General features: G+C 34.1%; 2 protein-coding genes across 2 annotated transcripts; one reads left to right on the top strand and one right to left on the bottom strand.

Moving 5' to 3' along the window:
- Positions 1-27,982, top strand: LOC111048932 (clavesin-1). Its single transcript, XM_039431377.1, has 7 exons — positions 1-168; positions 18,124-18,290; positions 19,235-19,394; positions 20,622-20,683; positions 21,350-21,543; positions 23,755-23,848; positions 27,570-27,982. The coding sequence occupies exons 2-7, from the start codon at positions 18,137-18,139 to the stop codon at positions 27,758-27,760; spliced, it is 855 nt and encodes a 284-aa protein (XP_039287311.1). The 5' UTR covers positions 1-168; positions 18,124-18,136; the 3' UTR covers positions 27,761-27,982.
- LOC120351823 lies at positions 5,925-10,471 on the bottom strand. Its single transcript, XM_039430312.1, has 2 exons — positions 10,036-10,471; positions 5,925-9,418 (listed from the first exon to the last, which is right to left on the bottom strand). The coding sequence occupies exons 1-2, from the start codon at positions 10,112-10,114 to the stop codon at positions 6,711-6,713; spliced, it is 2,787 nt and encodes a 928-aa protein (XP_039286246.1). The 5' UTR covers positions 10,115-10,471; the 3' UTR covers positions 5,925-6,710.
- Positions 27,983-27,998: the final 16 nt, after the last annotated feature.

Consider the following 27,998-nt stretch of genomic DNA (forward strand, 5'->3'; position numbering starts at 1 on the left):
GGATAAGCGCGCACTGCTCTCCGATCGGCAGGCAACACACCTCACTTCCGTCTCTCTCTGCCGTTAGCCTGTTTGCCGCAGTTTGTCTCTGTCGCACCCGTTAGCTGAAACACTGTGTATCCTGTCGGGTGTTAGCTGATTCATCATCGACATTCTTGCAAATTGAAGGTAAGAGTGATCATTTATTTGAATTACAATTCATCTATTTAAGTTAGAATATCATGGTAATGTAATATTATGTGATATGAAAATAGGATAGTGACGCAAAAATATGAATTGACAAAAAAGTGTAAGATTCAATACAGTTCTGTAATGATAAAATAATAAAGTGGAAGAGGGATTAATATAAAATATTTATAAAGAAGATTCAATTAATGATAAAAATATTTTATAATTACCAAGTTTATCAAATGTGTTGAGGACTTAAGAAAATAAACTATACTAAACTGGAGAAAAATCTATTATATACTCCATATAAAAGATATTATAAGTACATATAATATAGGTTTTTTACATGTTCCACTGGCATTTAGAAAGAAAGTGTGAATTTATATGAGAGTGATAAATTATTATTCGTTTTTGTTCAGTGACAGTAAAACACAATAAGTTTCAATTTCAAAATATGCAATGAACAGTTTTTCTTGTTTCAGGGTGGAACATATATGGGGAGCAAATAATATTATGGGAATCAATCAATCAATTTTAATTGTAAAATGAGTTATGGTGAAAATACTATATGCAATGGAAAAAATTTACTGTCTGCGTAGGAATCCATCATATTGGTAACGAAAAAAAATATGAAAGAGGGAAATTAAAGTTATTTCTATTCCCACATTCTTGGAAAATGTTCTCAATTTTTCTGGACGGTTGTGATTCATGAAGAATTGGCCTATTATTATTGATGAAAAAAGTGCATTATGTATAACTAATGCAGTCAGTGAAATGTACAGTGCATTTAGTGAGATATAGCAGTCGTACTTTAAACTGAAGTTTTCAAGTGATTCTGCTATTGTAAAACTCTGTGAGATTAATGTGCACTTATTCACAAAGGAAGATTAACATGAAAAAGCTCGTTAAAGCATTTAAGCCTATAACTTTAATTTTGAAAGGTTTAAGACTCAATAATCACGATGAGATTACGAGTAAATACACCACTGCATATTGCAATTTTTTATTTTTCAATTGAGCCACATTTTCATCACTCTGTCAAACGAATTATTTGTCAGGATTCAGAAAGGATGTTGCTCCAGTATGTTGCAAAATAAAAGAATCAAAATACAGTATCACAGCAAAAGCATAAAATTATTAGTTCTATTGAAGAATGGAGGTGAATCATAAAAGCAGGCCATTCACTATCCAATTTTTTTGTCCAACATCAATGTTAGATCCGACATAGGATGAGCTTGTAGGAAGTCTGGTCGGACGAGTTGGATCAATAAGAGGTCCAACATGAAGGTTCAATATCCTATTGTCCACTGTTTTCCATTGACTAGAGTAGATTGAAGTTTGATAGCAATTCGAAACATGAGTGCTGAAGACGATTCGACTAGTAGGACAACTAGTTGGACAACAAATCGGAAAGTGAATGGCCCGCTTAACTAATTGCATTGAGAAAACCACACTTATATAAATTATAAAAATCAATAGATCATAAATGACTATAAATAGTTTTTCGCTATAATCCTGACTACATACGGTATCTTTACCCTGGATTTAATAGGCTGGTTGGGAGACTAGTTGAACAATTTATTATTTTAAAAATCGTTTCCTTCGATTTCAAAAATGATGAGAGAAAAATACACTTGGTAAATTACAAGAGTTTCAAAAAATCCAAAACAGCCTAGCCAACCATAAAAAAATCTGGTGTGGCGCACTCACACACTACCTCCGTAAACAAAGCCGTAGTGCATTCATGTGACGTCAGCACAGGTAGGGCTCCTACACCAATAAAACACTAGTTGATAGATATTAGCTGAATTTTTATTGGTGTATGAGCCCTACCTGTGCTGACGTCTAAGCTGAGCACTACGGCTTTGTTCACGGAGGTTGTGACTCACACCACTTTCCTCGCCGTTATGAAAATTTCGGCAAAAACCGCCTCGTGTGTCTCCGGCGTGAGAGTCGAGTTTTCGAAAATATAATTTAAAATTGATCAGATGACGAGATCAATTCTGCTATCCCTCTAGTGAAAATGATTCAATAGAATCAACAGTTGCCTCTTTCATTAAGTTTGCATTTGAATAATCACAATCTCGAATTTCGAGCTTATGTTTAATTTTAGGTGAAAATGTTACTGGACACTAATTGTTTCTGAAGTCTGATTATTGGGAATCTAAAATCAAACTTTGCATAGATGGGGCGGAGCTCCTCAAATTTTTACAGATAGGGGACTTGTGGCAGTTGATAGAGCTCATCAATGACTATTTTATGTATGAATTTGATCAAAATCGTTGGAGCCGTATTTGTGAAAATCGCGAAAAACTCTGTTTTTGTCATCATTTTCACCATTTTAGACGCCATTTTGAATTGCACTTGATCGAAATTGTTCGTGTCGGATCCTTATAGTGTAAGGACCTTGAGTTTCAAATTTCAAGTTATTCCGTTAATTGGGAGATGAGCTATCGTGTACACAGATATATACATACACTCATACAAACACTTACACACATACCCAAAAACCACTTTTTGGACTCAGGGGACCTTGAAACGTATAGAAATTTAGAAATTGGGGTACAATAATTTTTTTTGGAAAGCAATACTTTCCTTACCTATGGTGATAGGGCAAGGAAAGTAGAAATGTTTGGACTAGGTGGAATTTAGACTAGGCTACATTCGTCAGGTCTCAAATCAAATTCATATCAGAGAGTCTCCAACAAAATAATCTTGCAGAAAAGTGTAAGTAATTGCTACTAAGCTTGAACCAATTGCGTAATTGTCAACAACATTGACATGGCAATTTGTGGTTTGAACAGGGGAATAAGGATCAGAGTTGAAAAGTGAGAATGTCAACTGTTGTCATTAACGCCTATTATGAGTTCTAAAGACTTGAGAAAGAAGACTAAAGACGATTTCACAACTTATTTCGTGCAATAACAAAACCACAGTTGAACCACACAGTTACTGTTGATCTTGACATTAATCTTACGCTCAATCCTGCAAACGAATACAAAAGCGGGACAGACTGGTCTGATGGTCTGGGACGTTACTAATCTTCAGTTTGCTAGCACTGCCTGGTAGGTACTTGCAAGACAGTTTGGTCATCTTATCAATCACCCATGCACTCATTTCATTCACATGCAACAAAGCTTGTGTGGGTATCATCCGAAATGAAAAGAGAACAGTTGATAAATAAGACTTAATTTATACGGTGAACTTCCAATTATCTGTAACAAGATATTATAAAGGTGAGAATGATTATTTCATTCTCAATTGAAAGACCATCAAACTTATCTATATATATAAAAGCGAAATGGCACTCACTCACTGACTGACTGACTCACTCACTCACTCACTCACTCACTAACTCGCAGTACTAAAAATCTACCGGACAAAAAACGTTCAAATTTGGTAGGTATGTTCAGTTGGCCCTTTAGAGGCGCACTAAGAAATCTTTTGGCAATATTTTAACTCTAAGGGTTGTTTTTAAGGGTTTAAAGTTCGTCTTTTAGCATGTATATTCTTCTTCTCCCAATCTCTTAATTATAATTGAAATTTCCATATCATATGTTACTATGGAACTATAATCTAGATAGAGTACCTCTTCGAAACAGTTGTTAACTGGCAACTAAATTGATAATTTTGTCAGGTTGGCATTAAGTTGAGTTGACTTTGTTAGGTTGGCACCAAGTTGAAGATTTAAATGCATTTATCGCGGAAAAATTGATTGGGCACTCCTACTTCAATCCTGGGAATAATATATTACTCGCTTCGCTCGCCATATCCGTTTAGTCTGGCCCCCGACTGGATTGTCCTAACATATGATAAAAATGCTCAAATGAAAAATGCAGGCGAGCGAAGCGAGCCTGCTGATGTCATTCTTGGACGATCCAGTCGGGGGTCAAGGGGGCGGAGCCCCCTGGCTAGACGGATATGGCGAGCGAAGCGAGCCTGACGTCTAGTTGTCAAATAAAATTAAATCAATCTAGTGAATATTCAAAATTCAATTTTCCAGTAAATTATGAATTTAGTTTGGTAGTGCTACAAGGTATCGTGAGGTCCACGTTATAATGGCAGTATTCGATTAGCATTGGTGTTGCTATCTTTGTCTATCATTCGACAAAGCAAATAGTGCTATCCTTTTCTAGCTCTGCAACGTTGCCAGATCTTTTTTAACAAAATATTCAATCTCAATTATAAAAATTTATAATAAAATCATAGAAAAACATTTCTCTTGTCGAGTGAAATATAATAATTGATATTATTTTAAACAAGAATGTGCATATTACATTAGATATACCGTTCGGTATCTGCCATCTTCTATAGAAGGCAGTGGTAAGTCAGAGAATCGGCAGCGCTGTTCTCCTATCTCTCTCCACTGCCATTATAACGTGGACCTCACTATAGGCTAAAATAAAAAATGAAAATGAAAATACTCTTTATTAGGAGGAGTTGAGACTTTGAAGTCTTCACTGCCACTCAACCTTGAAAGTATATAAGTCTCTCATTCAGGCTTTCTATTTAGGTTCACGATACATCATATTCAGTACCGTATGTACTATTATCAACCATTATTATAATATTCTGCTCCATACTTTATACTATACAGAGTGGGTGAAAAATCCGAGAACGGATAATATCTCATACACAAAGGTAATTTGGCGGTGGGTGTGATTGGGGATCCTACTCAAATTGAAAATACTACTTTACTATGACTTTGAAAATCTGGTCCGCCATATTGAATGAACATTATTTTTTAAATAGGAAGGTTGTCATGCGATACATGAATTCGATACAGAATTTCAAGAAAAAATGAATGGCGAAAACCGCATATCGATATATCAAACCGTTTAGAAGATATTCACATTATTAATCAATATACCACTCATGTATTTCATTTCTAATTTGCATTCAAAATGGCGGATCCAAGATGGCAGACCAGATTTTGTAAGTCATAGTGGAGTAGTATTTTCAATTTGAGTAGGAACCCCACTCACACTCACCTTGGAATCACATTTTTTAATGAGTATACTAAGCCGTTCTCATACTTTTTTCTCTTTTCTGCTTCGAATAATATTGATTAATAATGTGAATATCTTCGAAACGGTTTGAGATATCGATATGCGTTTTCCGTCATTCATTTTTCTTGAAATTCTGTATCGAAATCATGTATCGCATGACCACCTTCCTATTAAAAAAAATAAAGTTGCATTCAACATGGCGGATCCAAGATGGCTGACTAGATTTTCAAAGTCATAGTAAAGTACACGGTATTTAGATGAAAATTCTTCTATTTACCTTGGTAAAGTAGTACCGTATTTTCAATTTGAGTAGGATCCCCAATCACACCCACCGCCAAATTACCTTTGTGCATGAGATATTAAAGCCGTTCTCGGACTTTTCACCCACTCTGTATACTATATAGGTACTTCATATGCTCCATTGTGCCTTGTAACTGATTTTGAGGTGGTTTTTTCAGGGAACAAGCAGTATTGGCTGTAAATCTTTTGTCATTTGCAGCTTTAATTTAAATGGATTCTATACTTCATAATTATATAGCGATGGTTCAAGTGCAAAACCTCGCATCCCACAAACAAGCTATTTTACAGGGGACATAAAAAATTAATTTCCTTTGTTAATAATGGATCAATTTTTTACTGTGGGGGTTTAAAACTTATAAAATTATGTTACACACTCGACAGATATTCAAAATTTTCTTAAATTCTCACAAATATATTTTTAAGTGGGTTACGTTGTTATGCATCATTTTTTTTTTTTTTTTTTTACTTGGGTTACGAGGTTATGCTTTTTACTGCAACATAGTGAAAAATATTAAGGCTTCTAGCCTCTTATTGACCAAAGCAGAAAAGAGAGGTATGATTTTTATAGAATATCTTTTATAGTATATCTATGTGGTCACATGATCTATATTATATTTTACATAATAAAAAAATCGCATCTCTCCTTCTCACTTTGATCAGTGATAAAAAATAATATTCGTGTAAACTGGCTGACTGGCACCTGATCAATTTCAGGGCCTCTGAAATGACTTAAAGAATGTTTTTAGTCAGCCGGGACCGACAGTTAACGTGTCCAAGCGAAAAGGCTAGTATCACACATAGCAAACAAGTTTTCAGCCTGATCTAAACTGAGTCGGTCAGTTATTTGCATAGTTATGTAATATATAAAATGTAGATAGTCTGGATACGGTACCATTATTCAGTTATTCATAGCACCTATAGGCATCTAGGTTATTTGTGTATCTAAGCAGAAGAACTGACCGATCCAACTTAGATCAGGCCGAGTCCATGTATGTGTGAAACAAGCCTAATCTGGTGATATCAATGCCTCTTGTGTGCAATAAAAATAATATTATCTATTACAATAGAAATATAAAACTATTTTGTATAAGAGTAAGAAAACAATGGGTAATAAATCTTATATGATGTTAACATACATTTTATTTCAATTTATTGATATTACACTAGACTTAAGTACAATTTTAAGTTTTATAATTTCAATAATCCTCCTCATCTTCAGGACTTTTTCCTTGTTTATTTACTACCTTTCCTACCTTTATTTCCTTGTTTACATTCATGGGGTATATCTACATAAAACTGACGGCAATGAGTAGGAATGAATTCTTTTAATTCTTGAAGGTGGTTCCACTTTTCATACTTGATTCTTTTCTTATTTTCATGAAGTTTAGGCCAGTCAGTGGTTGGGTCTCGAAGTTGACGCTGCGGTAATACTAACCAGTCGGAATCAAAACTAACTTTGTACATTATTTTTCCTTTGCTATATTGAAGTGCTCGTATATCTGTTACATTAAAATTCATTCCTGGTCTGATGCTGTTGTAAACTTGAGATTCCTTTCTTGAATAATCATTGAACTCATTGTATTCTACCCAACGAGCTTCATACGGGAATGGGTTCTTCCTTGCTTCCAACGTTGCCTTCAAGTAATCACTTGGTAAATAGATGTCACTGTCCTTCAATTTTTGTTCAATATTCGCATGGACCGAGTCGCACTCCATTTGAGTGTGACCTCTTTCTAAATATTTCTGTTCAATTATTATGTTCTTCGTCCAACTCATAGAGAGCAGAGCATTAGCAAGAATTGAATTGCGATTCTGTGCGGTACATCCATCGCTGAATATAACAATTCGTTTGTCATCAGGACAGTACTGCATTATGTAATGCGAAAGAAGTGATGCATAAGTCGATGCAGACAAATCTGTATCAATTTCACAGAACCAATAGCACATTACGTGTTTTGATACTACATTCATAACTGTAAAATTATGGCATGTCAATTTAGTTTTATAATAGAATGAACTATTTTTTAAGCATGGACTGACTTTAGCTGCTTGAACATCCATCATTAATAATGTACACTTTCCATCCTTAGCATTGAGCTTTTCTATCTCCTTCTCTTTTCTTGCTCTATCTTTCTTCTCAATATGTAGTTTGTAATCAACTTCACTTAAACAACTTACTTCAAATCGTGTGCATGTGTCGCATTTGTCTTTTTTTGGCTGGTAAAGTGCTAGATTATTTTCTCTGAAAACTTTATCAAATGTTGTTCTTGATAGAGTTTTTACATTCAATTCCAAACAGTATTTACAGTATTCTTTGTACAAATCTACCATAGATCTTACAGACTGATCCAAGTACATCTTTGATGTGTCTTTTCGACAATAATGTGATGGCAGTTTATTCAATCTACTAAAAAACATATTTAAATGTTTCAAATTGGTTTCATTCCTATTTATTGTACAGCGAGATTCATTTAAAACTTCCTGACACTTACTCATTCCTTCTGACTGTGTTCTAACCCAGTTCTGAACCTGGCTCTCTCCTAAACCAAATGTGGATAAAAACATTTTCTTGCAGACTTGATACCTTATATTATTTGTAGTTATGTGATATATTACTGAAACGTTTCTTCTTGATTCTGGATTGTCAGTGTATCTTCGTTTTGGTGTGGACATTGAAACATTATTTGCCACATAAATTTTCCTCTGGTCCCAACTCAATTCCTTCCAAAACTTATGAAATAAGTTTGACCTTTCTTCATTGGTAATTTTATTACACATTCGTGTTTTAGCACAAAACGCTGAAGAACAGTTTTCTCCAAGTTTTCTTTCTTTCTTGGGTGCAGTCTGGACATTTTTTTTGGACTCCTTACATTTTTGAAAACCAATGTAAGCTTCTCCTTTCATTCTCAATTTTTTATTCAGCAGTCTCTTAGAACCCTCATTTCTCTTTCTTTTTGATAATTCAACATTAAAATCATCATCAGAATTCTCAGTTGAGCCTTTATCAGATAAAAAACCCTCTTGCTCCATTGTCTGGTCTGCAGATTCTTCTAATTCACTCTGAACCATTGTCTTGTCTGTGGTTGTTTGTTCTAATTCATTTTCATCTGAAACAATCTCAATTGTCTTGTCTACAGTTGATACATCTAATATTTCAATCTCATCTGATACATATGCCATCATGTCGACTAATTCATTTTCATCTGTTACGTCATCAATTGTCTTGTCTATAGTTGATACACCTAACATTTCAATCTCATTAGGTATAAGTGCCATCATATTGACTGTAGATGTATCTTCCAATTCACTCTGAACCATTGTCTTGTCTGTGGTTGTTTGTTTTAATTCATTTTCATCTGATACATTCTCAATTCTCTTGTCTACAGTTGGTACACCTAATATTTCAATCTCATCTGGTACATGTGCCATCATTTCGCCTGTAGATTTCACTTCTAATTCACCCTGGACTAATTTAAGATCCATTGCCTTGTCTGTAGTTGGCACCTCAAAACCTGACTGTACTTGTATATGGGCCATTGTTTCATCTGTGGTTAATAGTTCTAATTCATTTTCATCTGGTACATTCTCAATCGCCTTGTCTTCAGTTGATACACCTAATATTTCGATCTCATCAGGTACATGCACCATCATTTCGACTGTAGATTTCACTTCTAATTCACTCTGGACTAGTATAAGATCCATCGCCTTCTCTGTAGTTGGCATCTCAAAACCTACTTCACTAATAGTGGGAAGATTCAGAGCAAAATCAAATTGGTCTGTATCAGCCTGATCAAAATAATCTTCAATAATTATATTATCAATTGAATCATTATTTACGGAATGCTGTGAAGAGTAGATTGGCTTCTGTGAAAATCCGGCTCTATCTCTAGATTGGGATGCTGTCTTCCTTCTCACAACTTGATGAAGCTCACTTGCAGAATCTGAAACAAACGTATGAAACAAGACATGAATGCATTGCTTTCTGTATTTTATGATGCAAAATGTGACAGGTATTATGTGGCATTGTCTGACAGTATTCCTCATATTTAGAAATTAAAAAATTTGGCCCATATCAAATCCTTGTCAGTAGTAGAGTCTACTTTCAGCACAATGACAAAACTATATAGCCTCATCCATTATTGAATGAAGGTTATTTGCACAATGTAGGCTAGGCTACCAAAGGACAATAATTATCAAAACTTACAATTCTATGGCAGGATCAAAATCAATTATGTAGATTACATAATTATTATCATTATGTCATTTTTATTGTTGGAAACAATCACTCTATAATAATTAGGTGACTTTGTTGTTTTCATGTTTAGGCTATATCACTGGAAGAAATTCAAAATAACTTAGTTCACTTCAAGTATGAAACATTAAATTTTGCATTCATTTAATTTTTTCATTCTTAAACAGTTATATAATATTATATTACAAATTACAACCAGCTTTGTGCTGCAAAATAAACGAAAAATAAAACCTACTGCAATATTATTCTCTCAACATAACCTACAACTAGCATTGAAATCTGTAATAATAAAAAGCTCATACATACCTTTTAAAGATTTAATTCTAGCTAATGCTACAATTTTTTCTACTCTTGACGCCCCAAATTCAGCTCTTTTCTTCTCCATATTACGCTTAAATTAACGATAACTCTTTATATCCACAAAGAAACATTGCATAAACAACGGGAACGGATTTCAAATGTGGTGTGCTTGTGCGTGCTGCAGCTGTGGTATACGAGACGAGAACGCCAAAAACACAGGAGCGTAACCTCGTATCCCAACGAAGAGAGTGAGCTTGTGGGTTACGAGCTTTTGCATCTAACCGTGTGGGTTACGTGTTTTATAAAAATGGTGATAACTTTGTTTGGATATAATTGTGGGTTACAATATTTTGCCAGAAGATGGATAATTAACCTACAAATAGAATGGCGCGCTTAGTTCAATTTCAAAAAAATTGAGGGTTACGAGGTTTTGCACTTGGGCCATCGATAGCACGGTATCAGCGCTAACCATCTCTTGTCCTTTCTGTACCTCTTCTACAGACTGTGGTAGCCTGCTAGTGTTGGGATAGGCAATATGCAGAGAACACGCTGATAGGGAGATGAGTTAACACTCAATTAATTCTACTTCAATCATCATATTAGCTTATCCAAGTACAAATTTCCTGAGCTACCAGCCTACCACACTTGGAACCCCTCTCCAATTTAACTAAAAATAACGTTAGAACCGTAGTATTTTTGAAGGCTAATCTGTATCCAAGGCTAAGGCCTTCATAAAGGCATTTTCTTTTCAAGATCACTGATCGCTTAATGAAAATAAAATCAGAGATGAACGAAATTAAATGAAATAAATGTATAGTTTTCGTTTCTCTATGATAAAATCAATAGAAATCACTCGCTAGCCAAAGATTCAATTTCAATTTTCAATTCAATTCTTTATTGCCAAAATTTAACAACGTAACAAATCAAAGGTTAATAAATCAAACATCACAGGAAAATAAAATAAAATAAACTACCCAGAACTAAAAAACTAAAAATTGTTTCAGGCTCCACCATCAACAGAAACGTCTTTGATTCGACAAAGTATTGCGAATCTGGATGTATTGTCAGTTACTTCTTGCAAAAATCTCATGAATACCGATTTTGAAACTCCAGTAGTCAAAAATTTTAGGTAACAGTTTTGATCTCGAGCAAAATTCTCCATTTTTTAATCTAATATTAGAGACTTCCAAGAGCGTTAGGAATACTTCCACAGAGTGAATGTGTAAATCGCCATTCATACACATTTTATATCTCATTTTCATTTGAGGCTGCATATTGCACATCTCGAGTACCAGTGAGTATCCGAATCAGAAATAATTATCATCTTCTACACTGTAATTGTCTTACCGCAACTACAGTAAGTTTCACTTCAAACTGGCAGCATTGTTTGGAAGGGAAGCATCCATGTTATTTATGAGTAATCCTGACAGATTGAAGTAAATCTCACTACAGTCATTACTTTTCATGAGCCAGCAATTCCTTGTATGAAATGCACATTGAATTGCAATGTTTAGGAATCCATCATTATGTGTATCAATTAACTATGCAAGGATTAACAACGTTGTAATAATCATTAACTGCACAGTGCATGGCAAAACCCCACCTTGCTCTTTCTGGAACCAATCTTGAATCTCCTATTCTCTACCAGCGTGACATTGAGTTACGCAAGAGTGAGGTAATAATGAGAGAATCATGCAGATTCATATTTGGAACTTGAACTGTCCTCATGAAGTCATGCTCTACCCCAGTTTCAAAGAGAATTCTTGAATGATTCCAAACAGTACTTATAAAGATTGAAAGTAGGTAGTCAATGTGAAATTCATTTTCATTAGAGATTGCACATTTTTAATTGTGTTAATTTTTACTTTTTCACTTAATTGTGTGGTTGTCCTGGCTAAGGAAAGTTTCCTAGATTTTCCAAGTAATTTCTGAATAATTCGACAGAGCAGTTTAAATCTTAGCAATCTCTCGTGAAATGTTTGATAAAATAAGTATATTGAAAAACAAATCAAACTATTACAAGCACAGTGATGTTTCCGCGGTGAGGGGGGGGGTGGTATTGAGGACTCATCCCCCCAATATTTGGAAAAATGGTTTTATCCCCCTCCCTTTGAGCTAAAAATCATGAAAACTTGAGAAATAATTGTGAATCAAGTTAAAACTAAGCTTCCGATGTGTTGAAGTTTGTTTGAAAATTGCTTTGGAACCAAAATTATAGCATATACTATCTATAATAATGAGTGAGCCTATATTCAGGGCTACTACGGTATGCAGAATTATAATTTTTTGAAACAATTGAATGACTACTTAAATTCTATTTTTAGAATATAATTCCACTCTAAAAGTTATTCAATCAAAATACCATGGGCCCATGAATTTTTCAAGGGTAAATCAAAATAATAAGTGGTCTACTGAACACAAAAAACCTTGAATGGAATGTTTGTTTTTAAGTGTAAATTGCATAAAATCGTACCAAATTTATGGTATATTTTTAAAATTTCCCCGCGGAACCCCCCACACCCCCTGGTGTCACCCCCAAAGTTTAAGTGCTTTCTACGCTGATGTTATGATGATCCCCTCCCAGGATTTTTTTTTCTTGGTAAGCCACTGACCTACAAGAATACCGTACACGAGTCAATACAATCTCACTAATGAATACAAGAACCCACAAATTAATAAGTAGGCTACAATAATACAAGACTGCAAAAAGTGCTTGAATGTGCTATTTTCCTACAAATCCATAGGTAGCTTATGTATTTTGCTTTGGGAAAACCAAATAACCAATAATCCTCGATACCGGTAATACAAAAGTAATCTGCATTATCGGAAAGGCCTGATGGAATTATTAGTAAGGATGAAATAGCAACTGAAAATTATCATGAATTATAAACACTCTAAAAAATGGTTACTTCCTGTTCGGTATAGTGCATACTCTCTGCTCTGCAATCTGATCATCGGAAACTTCCACAGATTAAGTTAGTTATGAAATTTTCCGATAATTCCACGGTCAATACACTAAATAGTAATTTGATTGGATTAGGTACATCAAGGTAATTAGAATACAATGTTCATAATAAAAATTGTACATCATTATTATTGTTAGTCAATATACGGTGAATCCGATCGCGGTAGCCCATTTAATTTGGTTGTGTCATTAAACATTGATAGGATAACCTGATTGTTAGTTTTTGGAGCTCAAAATCGCATTGAACAACAAGTTATAATTAGAGAAACAGAAATTATGACCATCAGATAAAAATCTTCTACCATCTTGCACAAATTGTGTATTTTCACATTTTAATTTATTTATTTATGGAGACAACAGGTTACCCCTAATGTGTCTCCTTCACAAATACAACAATACAAGATTATTATACAATGAGCAATGTAACTTACAATTGCAATATTGTTAAAAAACTATAGAAATACAAGAGAAGGAAAAAATAGATATATACAAGAAAATTATCATAAAACAGAATTTTCCCAAGGTTCTCCCAAGGATTTTAAAATCATAAGGATTTTGAGGGTTTTCCATCTGGTGTATTCAAGTGTAAATAAATTTCTGACCAATGACTTCATTATTAATCCAGTCTCATCATCCCAAACACTCTTCCACTATCGAACCAACAAAATATGAACGTATTAAAATATGAAGTGACATTTCTATAGTTAAAGATACAGGAAAAGTGATCTTCAATTTGTTTTTTAAAGAGATATAGCAATATCATTAATTTCACGAATATTCACTCCGATTAGAATGAAAAGAAAATAGCAAAGAACTGTTGCAAAATAGCCTAGATTCAGCGTTTCAAAATATGACATGACAATGCATAAACGAAAAATCATAAGGATGACTGCGGGACATGTTATATAACTCTATTCAGCCTAGCCTACTGGCCTACTACTATTTTAAGAGCTAGTACTCCGTTCAAGTGTTTCTTTGTAGATAAACTTAGCTAGATTGTATTGGAGGTGTGGAGAGAAATAAGAGGAGAGAAAGACCAAAAAGAAGACGAAGAGAATTGGATGGATGGTAAAAGAGAGAGAAAGTGATTGAAAGGTCCTGTGTATACCTCTGGTACATATTCTACCAAAGAGAGCTTCATAGTCAGTCATTCATTGCATCATGAGTTATTGGTCATACCATTGTCATACATAGTAGGTGAGCTATGTTTCTTTCTCTTATCTTCTCCTTCCTCCTTCTATTTTCTCTCTCCTCTCTCTCACCATCATCTCTAATCTTACTCTCAATTTCCATGCACCTGAACTGAGCCGATAATGATGCAGCAATTTAAGATTATACAATTTTGTTGTTTGTTGTCTGTAGAAGTAGGTCATTTCTGTCTCTGACATAGAAGACCTAATTCGATTTTTATGAGTTGCAACCGCTGCATCATGCGTGATTGAATGGTATGATTCATTGCAATGGACAAACTGTGTGGTTTCGAGATTTAAAGACAACAATAAAAATTTCTATCAATTTTTACAATGACAATGAATATTAGCCTAGTGGTCAAAAATAAAGATTGAATTATTGAAAATAAGAGAAAATACGTAGGATAATGTAATGTATTGATAATACATTTTCAAGAGAAGAATAATAAGAAGAAAAAATAAAAGTTTGGTCAAAAATGAAGATTGATAAAGATTAAATTACTTATTTTCAAACATAAGATGAATTATTGAAAATAAAAAAATACGTAGGATAATGTAATGTCTTGATAATACATTTTTAAGAGAAAAATGATAGGGAAAATTAAAAGTTTGGTACCTATCTGAATAAAAATTAGATACATGAGGGAATCACAAATTAAAGAGGATGAAGATCCTGAGTAGCCTACAGAAACAAAATAAACAATGATTCGATCTGAGCTATGAGAAAAGTTATTGAAAAAATCCTGGCGAATATGAAATGTTTGAAAATTTAAATCATAGAAATGTGATTTTATAATAATAAATGAACCAATAAAATGTATTTATGGTAGTTGATTTAGATGATAAGTTTTCGTTTGAGTAATTTCTTAATCATAAAATAGATGGAAAAATTTAATGTACAATTCATTACACACATATCATATTATTTGAAAACACAATTTCTACAGATTTTGACATTCATAACCAATTTTTTCATACTTTCTCCAACGACCTGGAACTCATGAAATATCACCCAATAGCCATATAATGTATTCCAATTTAGGGTTTACATTTCCAGAGATACCGTACGATACTATTTCTGGCAAGCAACAGATTATGCATTCTGCTTACAAGAAGATAAGCGTTGACAATCGATGAATTGGTTTTTATTGTTTCAGCTACAGCTAGCAATACTCCTCTATTGTTGTTTAGAAAGTTCTCAATTGGCCTATTGAGCTTCCTTATGTTTAGGTACAGGCAATAATAGATTAACATTATACTTGACTGAATTCTGAATTGACATAGTTTTTTCAAGCAATCGATCTTTATATAATTCTCTGCGTACTGTATCATGATGGAATAAATATAAATCAGATTTTAATCGTTTTTAAAAAGTTGAATGAGATACTAATTCGGAATGAGAGGAAAATAAAACATAAATAGGAGTGAACTGAATAATAATAATAATAATAGTATGTCTTTTATTGGTGGGGAGTTCCTGACGGAAGTTCCACCTCGCCTGCATATATCATTTGAGTCGTCAATGGACCTTACGACTGTCATAGCATACTTCAGCCGGGACCGACAGTAATAATAATAATAATAATAATAATAAATCATTTTATTTGTTTTGACAATTATTGCCATACAAATGAGTTGAGTCATTTACACATGAATATAGATAATTTTTTGTATATATAAATATTTTTTTTACATCAATATTATAACATGATAAACCAATCATAATGCCACCACCAAGTACAGAAAAGTAAGAATGACTAATAACAGAGATTGAAAACATGAATACCTCTATACATCTAACCTATAATATCTTAAGGCTGGCAGTGACTGATAACTATCGTAATTATCATGCTTATCTATCGGTGGTCGACACCATATTTTCTCTCTTGATAAGTGCTTTCACAGTATACTGATATACCTGTTTGATTTTCTCATCATTAAAGTTAGATAACAGTACCATCATTTGTCTACATTTTGAACTACATTATTTACATAAGGTAAAATATACTGCAATCTAATATTTTCATATTCCGCACAAATCAATAGAAAATGTATTAACGATTCGAAATCTAAATCACAGGCAGGGCAAATTTTCTCTCCGTCAAGCTGATATCTCTGACCGTTTATGTGTAAGAATGTACTCGTGTTTGATACTCTGTACTGTGTCATACAACGAATCATTTTAATTGGCAGATCATACGTTAGCTGTTCTCCTAGTTGATATTCGGGATTAAACAATTTATAAAAAGGAGAACTTTGCGAATTCTGAGCCAAGTATCTATCCTCATCCATTATTTTCATTACATATCTTTCAAGAATTCTCTCTCTACTATTATATAGTTCAATAGCATCAAATTCAATATCGTTCCTTAAATTTTGAAACTCCAACAAATCCATCTCTCTCTGAACAATAGATAACCAATTAGAACTGAAGTTGGTTCTCAACAGTAGGCGATAACAAATGAAAGGGTATCTGGACTCTGGCATGTTCGCAATTCTTATCAGCCAAGATAGACATCTTTTGAGGATATGAAATTTGAGCCTTGGTCTATTCGCCTCCAATCTAACACACAACTCGGCGTCGTACGCACCAGCAAGAGCAAGCGCTTCAAAAAGAACAACTGAACAGCTTCCACAGCTTGCTCACAACCGAAACCCCACACTTCACACCCGTACAAACTCGATGGTATGATAACCATATCTAATAATTTCATTTTCCCCTCCCATTTCTCAGACCTCACCTTGGATAAAATGTTGACAGCCAATATTGATTCATTTTACCTCTATTAATTGAGCGTTTGCACATCTCTGTATATTTACCTGAGGATGGAATATTACTCCTAAATAATTTAATTTTTACAAATTTCTATTTTTTCCTCACCAATCACGAAATCTCTATGGCTATTGCTCAATCGACCCTTATGGAATGGCAAAACTTTGGTCTTAGCTGCATTGACCTTGAGTCCTATTTCTAAGCTATACTGATAAAGACATTTGAGCTTATTTCTCACATCAGAAATGCTATCCGCCAAGATGACTATGTCGTCTGCATATTGTAACATTAGTACATCGTTGTCTCTATCAATGTGTAATCCATGCATTCCTTTATCTCTAAAGTAAGTTTCTATTGCCGATGTGTACAGAGCGAAGAGAAGTGGGCTGGCCGGGTCACCCTGCAAAACGCCTCTTGTCAGTGGGATAGGTTCGGATTGTAAACCATGCAACCTGTTCTCGATTACCAGTGAGAAGTTCGAGTACATATATTGAAAAACGCTAACTACTCTCCTACTTAATCCGAGTTCTCTCATTTTCTGAAATAGCCTGTTATGCGGGATAGAATCGAACGCAGACTCATAATCAATAAAAATTGCATACATCTTTCTCTTTTTTACTTCCATAAAATATTTGACTACTGAGTCTAGAACGAAAATATTATCTAAGCATGACCTATTTTTCCGAAATCCCGATTGACTTTCCACCATGATCCCACTCTGATCTGCCCAAATTGCTAATCTTTCTGTTAATATTCCAGTAAAAATTTTTAGAATACAATTCGCAATAGATAAGCCTCGGAAATTCCTAGGATCTTTTTTACAGCCTTTCTTATGCAATAGGAATATTTTCAGCTTTGCCCAATTCAAAGGAATTTTCCCAGTCTCCATGATCAAGTTGAACAGGCTTACTAACAGGTGTTTTCCTTCAGGTGCCAAATATTTGAAAAATTCATAGGAAATTCCATCTAAACCTGGACCGACAGTTTAATGTGCCCATCCGATAACAAGGGAGTGACCTGTTCAAAAACTTTTGGCTCTGAATGGGTGAACTATATAGATTTTCCCTACCCCATTCCTGAACACTATACTGTAGGCCTATATTATAGCTATAGTAGAATCTGAACTATTGTGTGAGGCAGTTATTGAAATATATTTTGTGTTTCAGGGAGAAGAACAATATGGGAGAGATGAAATACAAGTGTCCTCTTAGCATTGAATCGGTAGAGATTGCGAAAGAGGAACTGAGAGAAGATGAGACAACTAGAGAGCAGGCTCTCGAGATTCTGAGAAGTTGGATTGAGAGAAACCCCCGTATTGAAAACTGCAGAATGGGTGAGTAGAATCAGTATTTCCCAAAAATAATTATCTCACTCACTGTCTGTTTTGTATTTCTCAGATATTGAATTAGTGACTAGCAACACGCAGTTTGGAGTTTGTGTCTGTCTGTCAACCAGCAATTGTTTTTATTCATAATTACAGTGGAATGTCTATAATCCGGATTCATTCAGACTGGAACCCATCCGGATTATCGAAATTACATGACTGTATGCTGCATTCCAATCTGCTACAGTCTGTAGCAAGTATTTAATTCTATTGAAAAATAAATTATCAACTGCACAACTGGGATAAACTAGATCTTCTTATGCAAGCTCAATATAGAATCAAGATGGTTTACAGAAATTATTTTCAAATATTTCTCGCGACAGGTAGGTACTTTACACAAGGTAGGCTACTTAACGTGAAATTCCATAACTACACAAAATAATAGCATACCCAGCAAGATCAATTACATTTCAGACACAAAAATAATTATTACCCTTATGTAATAGAAATGATTGCTAATGTAGTCTAACAATGGTATCATACTAGCATTTTCTAGTACGGTATTCTCTAGTAAGGGAATCATAATCTTCTTCAATTTTTTCTTCAACTCAACAACATAAGTTAATTTGTGAGTTAATGATCCTTATCTATAATAGCCTGTTAGTACATCCTATATAACTAGTATATAGGAGGTCCTGGTATAGCAGAGCAAATTATTTGATAATCAACTGACTGAGGCTCTTGTTTGCAGAAATGTGGAACATTATTTACTTTCTGAAGAAAAAACATTGACATTGGAGAAAAATTGTTATTCAAGTCACAATCCTAAAGATTCTTCACATTTACCATTTTTCTATTCTTATCACTGCAATGTGCAATAATATATCACAGGAAATTTTTAATTTATACTGAAATAAATTTTGTTGAAATTAATAATAAGTTATATGTTACAGACGCATCATTCCTTCTGCGTTTTTTGCGCTTCAAAAAGTTCAGCGTACCCATGGCTCAAGAGGCATTGGAGAGATATCTACTGTTGAGGCAATGCTACGAGTATTCATTCCGCAATTTGGACATCCAGCAACCAAACATGAGCGAGCTATTTGATAAAGGGTTTGCTATACTTATCTATTTCTAAATTTTTTGATGTATGATTCTTGAATGCCCACAATTTAACTCGTTGTTACTAGTAGTTCTGTGAACAGTAGACCTCACGCAGTATTTTCTCATCCATAAGTACCTGATTGAAACTATAGACCTTATTGAAATACAGCAATAAACAGGCTTCTCCACACATCTGTGTAATCACTTGTCAGTTGATTTATGATGAATAATTCTATAGTCTGATTTTTACTCTTATATTGGCGTATGAAGGAGACTCCTTTTTCCTTTTATATTATCCTTGAAATGCAAAATTTCCAAAAACCTTGTATATACGTCAACGCGCAATTAAAAAAGGAACATACCTGTCAAATTTCATGAAAATCTATTACCGCGTTTCGCCATAAATGCGCAACATATAAACATTTAAACATTAAGAGAAATACCAAACCGTCGACTTGAATCTTAGACATCACTTCGTTCAGTCAATAAATGGTTCAGTCGCGAGAAAATTTGGTCCCCATAAGGAAGCTGTTTCAAACTTTTCCTCTTGCCCGAATCATCTATAAATACAAGTGTTTTATGATGTAGAAGCTTTTTATTATTGTATAATTTAATGCCATATTTTTGAAGTGAGGCCCTGATAATGAATCAGTAATTTCAGCATAAAAGTGAGCTAACATAAAAGGAATTTATTACTTCATAAAAGGGCAGGTCAAACTTTCAATAAATAATTTTCTGAAAGAAATGTTTTTGATAAACAGTCAGAAGTTTATATGCTGAACATAACTTACATAAAAGCCATTATAAGCAAGCTTACTTAAAAGTAAGGTGTACTGTATTCGATTTATATTGTTTATATTTTTGTAATCCATATTTCTAAGAGATAATTGACTTTTTTACACGCGTATTTTCAAAAGCTAACAGTTTTGAATTCCATGTATGAACGGCATCTGAACGACTACAAGCGATCGAAAAGAAAGCCAAGCTATTGTTCTATCCTTCTATCCGACAAAAATAATTTAGTTTAGTTCAACATATTATTGATAGCCATGAATACATTTAACATGAATTTTTCTTATATTCATAAAGTTTTATTACAAAGCTCGATTTATTATCTACTTTTGAGAGTAACTTGTAGGACAAAAGATTGTACAGGAATGAAAATCGTTTATTTCCTACTAATAACTGAATTGGAAATAAGCAATTAAACCTCAAAACTGAAATTCTAATTTTCAGATATCTGTTTGCTGCACCTGGGAGAGATAAGAAGGGAAGACGGGTTATCATTGCACGACCTGGTGAGTTAAAGGATTTATAATAGTATTTTCCTTAAATTAATGAACAATGTATTAGTATTACATACATACATACATATAAAGGTGCGTACAGATATACGCGCCGCGAACATGAGCAATTCACTTTTAATCAGCTGACTATATCTGTATTTTTACAGAAACGGTAAGATACAGAAAAAGCTTGGCATCAGCTGATTAAAAGTGAATTGCTCATGTTCACCTTTATACAAACATAGGTAATACAAATACAAAATAACAATTAATACGGTACGGTATTTTTTTTTCCAACCTAGGCGTATCTTTTCACAACTACTTCAATTTACTGAATAAATAATTATTCACTTAGAAAAGAATATATTCTTCTTGAAATTAGATTGTTCTCATTTTTCTATCAAATTAGGAACTCAACTAAATCTCTAATTGAAAATGTTGATGTTTGATAATGATACCGTAATAGTATCATCATTAGGCTGATAAGTCTATCAACCTGGAATTGGATGTATTTTCCTTACTTGCGTTGCATAAAAATATCGACAAGCTATTATTTTAGTTTATTAGTCTACTAAAGCTAAAGTAATATTACCCAGAGTGTAGCCGACAACTCATTTGCATTTACCTATTTGCATGTGAGTTAACGCAATTAATAATGGTTCCTGATTTTGTTCATAGGCGTGTTTGATCCTCACAAATTCAGGAACATCGACATGTGTCGCATTCATGGCGTTGTTTATGAGACGTTGATGGAAGATGAAGAGTCACAGGTGCGCGGATTTGTTCACTTCAACGACGGAGTTGGAGTTTCGTTTCCGCATCTCACGCTCTTCACACCCAAAGAATGCGTCAGAATTGTCAAAAATGGAGAGGTCAGTTTAATTACTTTACTTTAGTGATATTCACTTTAAAGTTAAACTGCCAGTATTGGTTGTATGAAAAGCATTGATGGCTACTCATAAGAAATGCTGACAGTTTAAAGTGAATCTCACTTAGCCTGTAACAAGTTATTGAATTTCGCATATTGAAAAAATAGCTATAGCCTGCTAGTAGGTTTTAGCATAGAGAAACAATAGCGTAAGCGATGAACGATAGCGTAAACAATAGCTTATGCTATCGTTTCTCTATGGTTATAGGCTCCTAGAGCAGGGTTAAATCTTTAATACTCTCAGGGCAGGTTTAATCTTTCTTACTCTCCCATTCAACATGTGTTTCAATTATTGATTTACATATCTTGCTTAAAAAACATTTTGAATACTCAAATCAAGAAATTAAATATTTTCTTGAACATTCTTGCACTTCACTTCATCGTTTCATTAGTAGAATGTAATTTAATTCATATTTTCCCCAATGTTAATGAATAGACCTAAAAGATTTAACCCTGCTCTAGGAGCCTACAACCTACTAGCATGCTATAGCTATTTTTTTCAATATGAGTGTTTCAATAGCTTGCAATAATTATTATTGACTGATAATAAATCCACGTTCAATTGGACTGTTTAGTCCCAAGTTTTAGTATTGAACGTAAAGGGAAAAGGAGAAAGGAATAATTATACAATGGAAAAGGGAATGATACAATTTTTGGATGTAAGCTTTCAACACGAGGTAGACTATCTATCGTAAATGATATTAAATATTCTTTTGAATAGCAAGTTTGGTTAGATATTTTGTTCTTTTCTTCGTTTTTCCAATTGAGCTCCAATTAATTGTTATTTTCCCCTCGAAGTATTCTTAACTCGCTTATTCATTTATTTATATTTGATAACGTAAATTTGGTATGTGAATTTCAATTTGTACCTACTTTGAAATGAGATTCATGATCATGAGGATCTAATAATAGGATACCATTTCTGGTGCGCTCAATTTTATAATTCGTATGTTCGACAAGAACTTTAGAGAGAATTGATCAATCAGCTTCGAATTTTGAACACGAATCCTTCGAACCTTTTTACAGGTCAGGTTCGTTAGACAACAAAATTTTCTCACTCCTTCGTCCTTTTTTAGGATAAAAAATAACATTGAGAGTGCATAAGACGAAATGTGTTTTGATTTTATTATTTAGTCAGCTGGGATTAATTGCACGCTATTTCTTTAATTTTTCCATTCATTTAAAAAAGCTGATGCTATTTGAGAGATATCACACAGACTGTCAGACAGACAGACTTTATGCGCCGACACATGATTTCAGCTGAATAATACACAACATTAATTTACAAGTTCCTTATTAACGCGCTTCCGTTAACGTCTGCCTGCCTGTCTGTAACATACCGTAATATTAATAACCAATACTACTTGTGATAGCAGTTGCTATCACACATTTTTTTCGTTCAAAATGTTAAATTTGTGAGTGGAAGCTACCAAGGTACCTAGAATACATTCTAGGTACATTGGAAGCTACTATTAGTGTTCACTAACACTTGATTATTTAATGTACCGTACTAATTAATTTCATTTTTGTATCATTTATTAGTATCTTCAAATAATGTTGAGATCATTGAAACGGTTTGAGATATCGATGTGCGGGTTTCGCCATTAATTTTCCAATAAAATTCTGTATCGAAAACATGTATCACACGACACCTTTCCATTTGAAAAATGAAGTTGGATTCAAAATGAAGCTGTATTCGAAATGAAGTTGGATCCATATGACGGATCCAAGATGGCGGACAAAAGTATTGAAGCGACAGAACGTATTTTTTTTTCAATTTGAATAGGATTCCTATGAAACCTACTACCGTACTGTAATATCATACTCTTGTAAAACATCTCAGAAATCAATACAACAGTTCATGAGAAAATGAAGTTGGATCCATATGACGGATCCAAGATGGCGGACAAAAGTTTTGAAGCAACAGAAAGTATTTTTTTTTCAATTGGAATAGAATTCCTATGAAACCTACTACTGTAATATCATACTCTTGTAAAAGATCTCAGATATCAATACAACATACCTGCATGAGTACTTCAACTCAGGGGTCTCTAGTTTATAATAGGCCTATAGCCTACCGTAATAAACTGCGAATACGATGCGAAGTGGCAACTATAGGCTTGTATTTATTATTTATTCTATATATTATTTCCAGATTTACAGCGCAGTAGAAGAAGCCCATGAGCACATTGACAAGAAAATGCTTCCAAAGGAGTATGGCGGGGAGATGCCAATGGCTGAAATGATTGGTGAGTCCAAGTTTATGCTGAAAAATAAGCCTAAATCATTTTGAAACTTATGTTCAAACGTGATGAAATTACTACCACAAAAAGGGGGTAATACTGCATAGCCTATTCTTCTCTGATACCATCGGCATAGGCTATAGGCGGGTGCCGTATTCAATCAAATAAACCGTATCTATAATAGACCTACTAACTACATATACTCTGCATAACGTATAATCCTATGTTTAATCCCACGAAATTTTAACCCAACTAGAGAAAATCAGGTAAAGGAATATTCAAGATTGTAATTTAATATGTAAACATTAGGGTTTTAAGAGCAATCTCTTTTGGACATGTCATTGTTACCCCTAACTAAGTGAATCTCACTAGGCTATCATTCCTGAGAGTTTGAGCAATTTTAAGTTTTGCAAAATCCATGATGGAAAAAATTCATGGATTTCATGAAAAATTAAATTCTGTCTGTTTGTATGTTCGACAAGAACTTTAGAGAGAATTGATCAATCAGCTTCGAATTTTGAACACGAATCCTTCGAACCTTTTTACAGGTCAGGTTCGTTAGACAACAAAATTTTCTCACTCCTTCGTCCTTTTTCAGGATAAAAAATAACATTGAGAGTGCATAAGACGAAATGTGTTTTGATTTTATTATTTAGTCAGCTGGAATTAATTGCACGCTATTTCTTTAATTTTTCCATTCATTTAAAAAAGCTGATGCTATTTGAGAGATATCACACAGACTGTCAGACAGACAGACTTTATGCGCCGACACATGATTTCAGCTGAATAATACACAACATTAATTTACAAGTTCCTTATTAACGCGCTTCCGTTAACGTCTGCCTGCCTGTCTGTAACATACCGTAATATTAATAACCAATACTACTTGTGATAGCAGTTGCTATCACACATTTTTTTCGTTCAAAATGTTAAATTTGTGAGTGGAAGCTACCAAGGTACCTAGAATACATTCTAGGTACATTGGAAGCTACTATTAGTGTTCACTAACACTTGATTATTTAATGTACCGTACTAATTAATTTCATTTTTGTATCATTTATTAGTATCTTCAAATAATGTTGAGATCATTGAAACGGTTTGAGATATCGATGTGCGGGTTTCGCCATCAATTTTCCTTTAAAATTCTGTATCGAAATCATGTATCACACGACACCTTTCCATTTGAAAAAATGAAGTTGGATTCAAAATGAAGCTGTATTCGAAATGAAGTTGGATCCATATGACGGATCCAAGATGGCGGACAAAAGTATTGAAGCGACAGAACGTATTTTTTTTTCAATTGGAATAGGATTCCTATGAAACCTACTACTGTAATATCATACTCTTGTAAAACATCTCAGAGATCAATACAACAGTTCATGAAAAAATGAAGTTGGATCCATATGACGGATCCAAGATGGCGGACAAAAGTTTTGAAGCAACAGAAAGTATTTTTTTTCAATTGGAATAGAATTCCTATGAAACCTACTACTGTAATATCATACTCTTGTAAAAGATCTCAGATATCAATACAACATACCTGCATGAGTACTTCAACTCAGGGGGTCTCTAGTTTATAATATACCGTAATAAACTGCGAATACGATGCGAAGTGGCAACTATAGGCTTGTATTTATTATTTATTCTATATATTATTTCCAGATTTACAGCGCAGTAGAAGAAGCCCATGAGCACATTGACAAGAAAATGCTTCCAAAGGAGTATGGCGGGGAGATGCCAATGGCTGAAATGATTGGTGAGTCCAAGTTTATGCTGAAAAATAAGCCTAAATCATTTTTGAAACTTATGTTCAAACGTGATGAAATTACTACCACAAAAAGGGGGTAATACTGCATAGCCTATTCTTCTCTGATACCATCGGCATAGGCTACAGGCGGGTGCCGTATTCAATCAAATAAACCGTATCTATAATAGACCTACCAACTACATAATATACTCTGCATAACGTATAATCCTATGTTAACCCAACTAGAGAAAATCAGGTAAAGGAATATTCAAGATTGTAATTTAATATGTAAACATTAGGGTTTTTAAGAGCAATCTCTTTTGGACATGTCATTGTTACCCCTAACTAAGTGAATCTCACTAGGCTATCATTCCTGAGAGTTTGAGCAATTTTAAGTTTTGCAAAATCCATGATGGAAAAAATTCATGGATTTCATGAAAAATTAAATTCTCCCAGATTTGGATGATATTCGGACTAAGAATAGAGAGGTTGAGGTTGAACTAACAAGTGTCGTGCTAAAATATGAGACGTTTCGCTACAATACAGGATGATTTATTCAATGAAACATAAAATCTTTCCTCCACTCTGAGAGCAGAAAAATCACTCATCTCCAATTGCTTATAACTCAAGAATAGCAGTGAATTTTGCCAATGTTATGACATATTATGGTTCCTCTCGTCAAGTAGGCCTATAGCATGTTCCCCACCTCATTGCCCATGCTCTAGTCGCAGACTCAAGAGTGGGCATCATGAAAACATTTTCAACTTGCTGAATCAAACATATAAAAAATTATATTTTCCTACAGTTACGTTGAAAAGTGGCCATTGCTGCACTGATTACAGAACGCAAAGAATCACTTTTCCGCTCTAGTGCGGGAAAAATTTTTCTGCACTCCAGATTTGCAACATGGCAACGCAAAATACTTAGTAGGTTATATGGAGCAACAGTGCAGCAAAATCAAAATGAAGTTGGTAACAGTGACTGCTGTGGCTGCTATAGTGAGCAGAGTTGCAACCAAGCACAACGCGCTAATTATTATTCATTATATATTATAACCAAGGACAACGAGGACTTTAGGATTTTAGGATTAAGGTTTTTATCAATAATAAAATTACACAGAAAAACATTTGATGGATTTCAGGCAATTTTACCCATAATTACCCACTTTTCATATTCAATGGTAACTGTAGGAAAAACTTAATGTGAAATACGTGCACAAAGTTCCTCTGCTGCACTCAAGAAACCATTCCGCCCTCGCCTACGGCTCGGGCGTAAACGTTTCTTTCGGTGCAGCAAACTGACACTTTGCGCACTAGTTGCACAAATAACTATTTCAGATCTCATTTCTCAACCCGGATTCTCAACTAATTACTCAAGTTCATTTTCATGCTCGCAAGTGTGCATCATGAAAAGATTTTCGACGGTAGTAAATATCACTTCGAATTGTCATCACTTGTTAAATTAGAAACATCGATGTTAGTTGCCTAGTTTCCATTCTCGCAATTTGTTATATCATAACAGCGAGCTGTGCCACCTCGTTAAGCGATTTCTACAACTTTATCGTCTATTGTTTCCATTTCGGCGCAAACTGCTTGAAAGTGGGTGCAATGACAACTTGGAAGCTAACTTAGCACTTGACCTGAGACCTTCCTCTAGAAACCACGAGCACTATAAAATATATGACCAAAACTCCCAATTTTTGGGTATTTTCGGAAATCTGACTAAAGCTTGTAGTTTTTGGGTGGGGATGTTGGATTCAAATCTGAAAACAGAATATTTGTATCTTTACATTCTGGACAATTTCCATTTCTACAAGTTCCCGTCATTATAGATCTCTAGATCTCTGGTCATGTTTCAGCGCTCAATCTGTGGTAATGGAAACTAGGCTTTATAAGGCAATTTGTAGTGAATCTCACTATAATTAACTTGCTGAATAAATAATTATATTGACCATAATTTGAATAAAATTTTCATTTTCAGATCTCTTCAGGAAAGAGTTGGAAGCGTCTCGAGGACTTCTGCTGAGCCACGATGAGGAGCTGAAAGTGCGCGAAGACATGTTCAGTGAAAGTGCTAAATGTGGCGCAGTTTCCGCCCTCAAAAATGGAGGCAACTGTAATCCACACCAGGACATTCTAGCCGGCAGTTTTCGCAAACTGGAGGTTGATTAGCAACTTATTTAACAACCTCAATAATCTAATTTTATAAAATAGAAACCTATATATTTTGTTACACGTTCTCTAGAATAGACTACTACGATAAAATAAGTTCAGTTTTCAAAGTATAGCAATTTATTATAAAGATGATATCAATCGTAAATCGTAAGTTTTGATAATTCTCGCTTAGGATGGCTGATCTTCGAGTTGAGCTATCTTCAATTAGACAAAATAATTTTAATCAAACATTATG

Source organism: Nilaparvata lugens, chromosome 6 (assembly GCF_014356525.2).
Source record: "Nilaparvata lugens isolate BPH chromosome 6, ASM1435652v1, whole genome shotgun sequence".
Taxonomy (NCBI): Eukaryota; Metazoa; Arthropoda; class Insecta; order Hemiptera; family Delphacidae; genus Nilaparvata; species Nilaparvata lugens.

What these genes read in the sequence shown, in the direction of transcription:
- LOC111048932 (XM_039431377.1), top strand. Translation starts at nt 18,137, where the DNA reads ATGGGAGAGATGAAATACAAGTGTCCTCTTAGCATTGAATCGGTAGAG. An exon ending in AGCGAGCTATTTGATAAAGG is followed by an intron (nt 19,395 to 20,621) that starts GTTTGCTATACT and finishes TCTAATTTTCAG; the next exon opens with ATATCTGTTTGCTGCACCTG. An exon ending in GAATTGTCAAAAATGGAGAG is followed by an intron (nt 21,544 to 23,754) that starts GTCAGTTTAATT and finishes TATTATTTCCAG; the next exon opens with ATTTACAGCGCAGTAGAAGA.
- LOC120351823 (XM_039430312.1), bottom strand. Translation starts at nt 10,114, where the DNA reads ATGGAGAAGAAAAGAGCTGAATTTGGGGCGTCAAGAGTAGAAAAAATT. An exon ending in TAGAATTAAATCTTTAAAAG is followed by an intron (nt 9,419 to 10,035) that starts GTATGTATGAGC and finishes CGTTTGTTTCAG; the next exon opens with ATTCTGCAAGTGAGCTTCAT.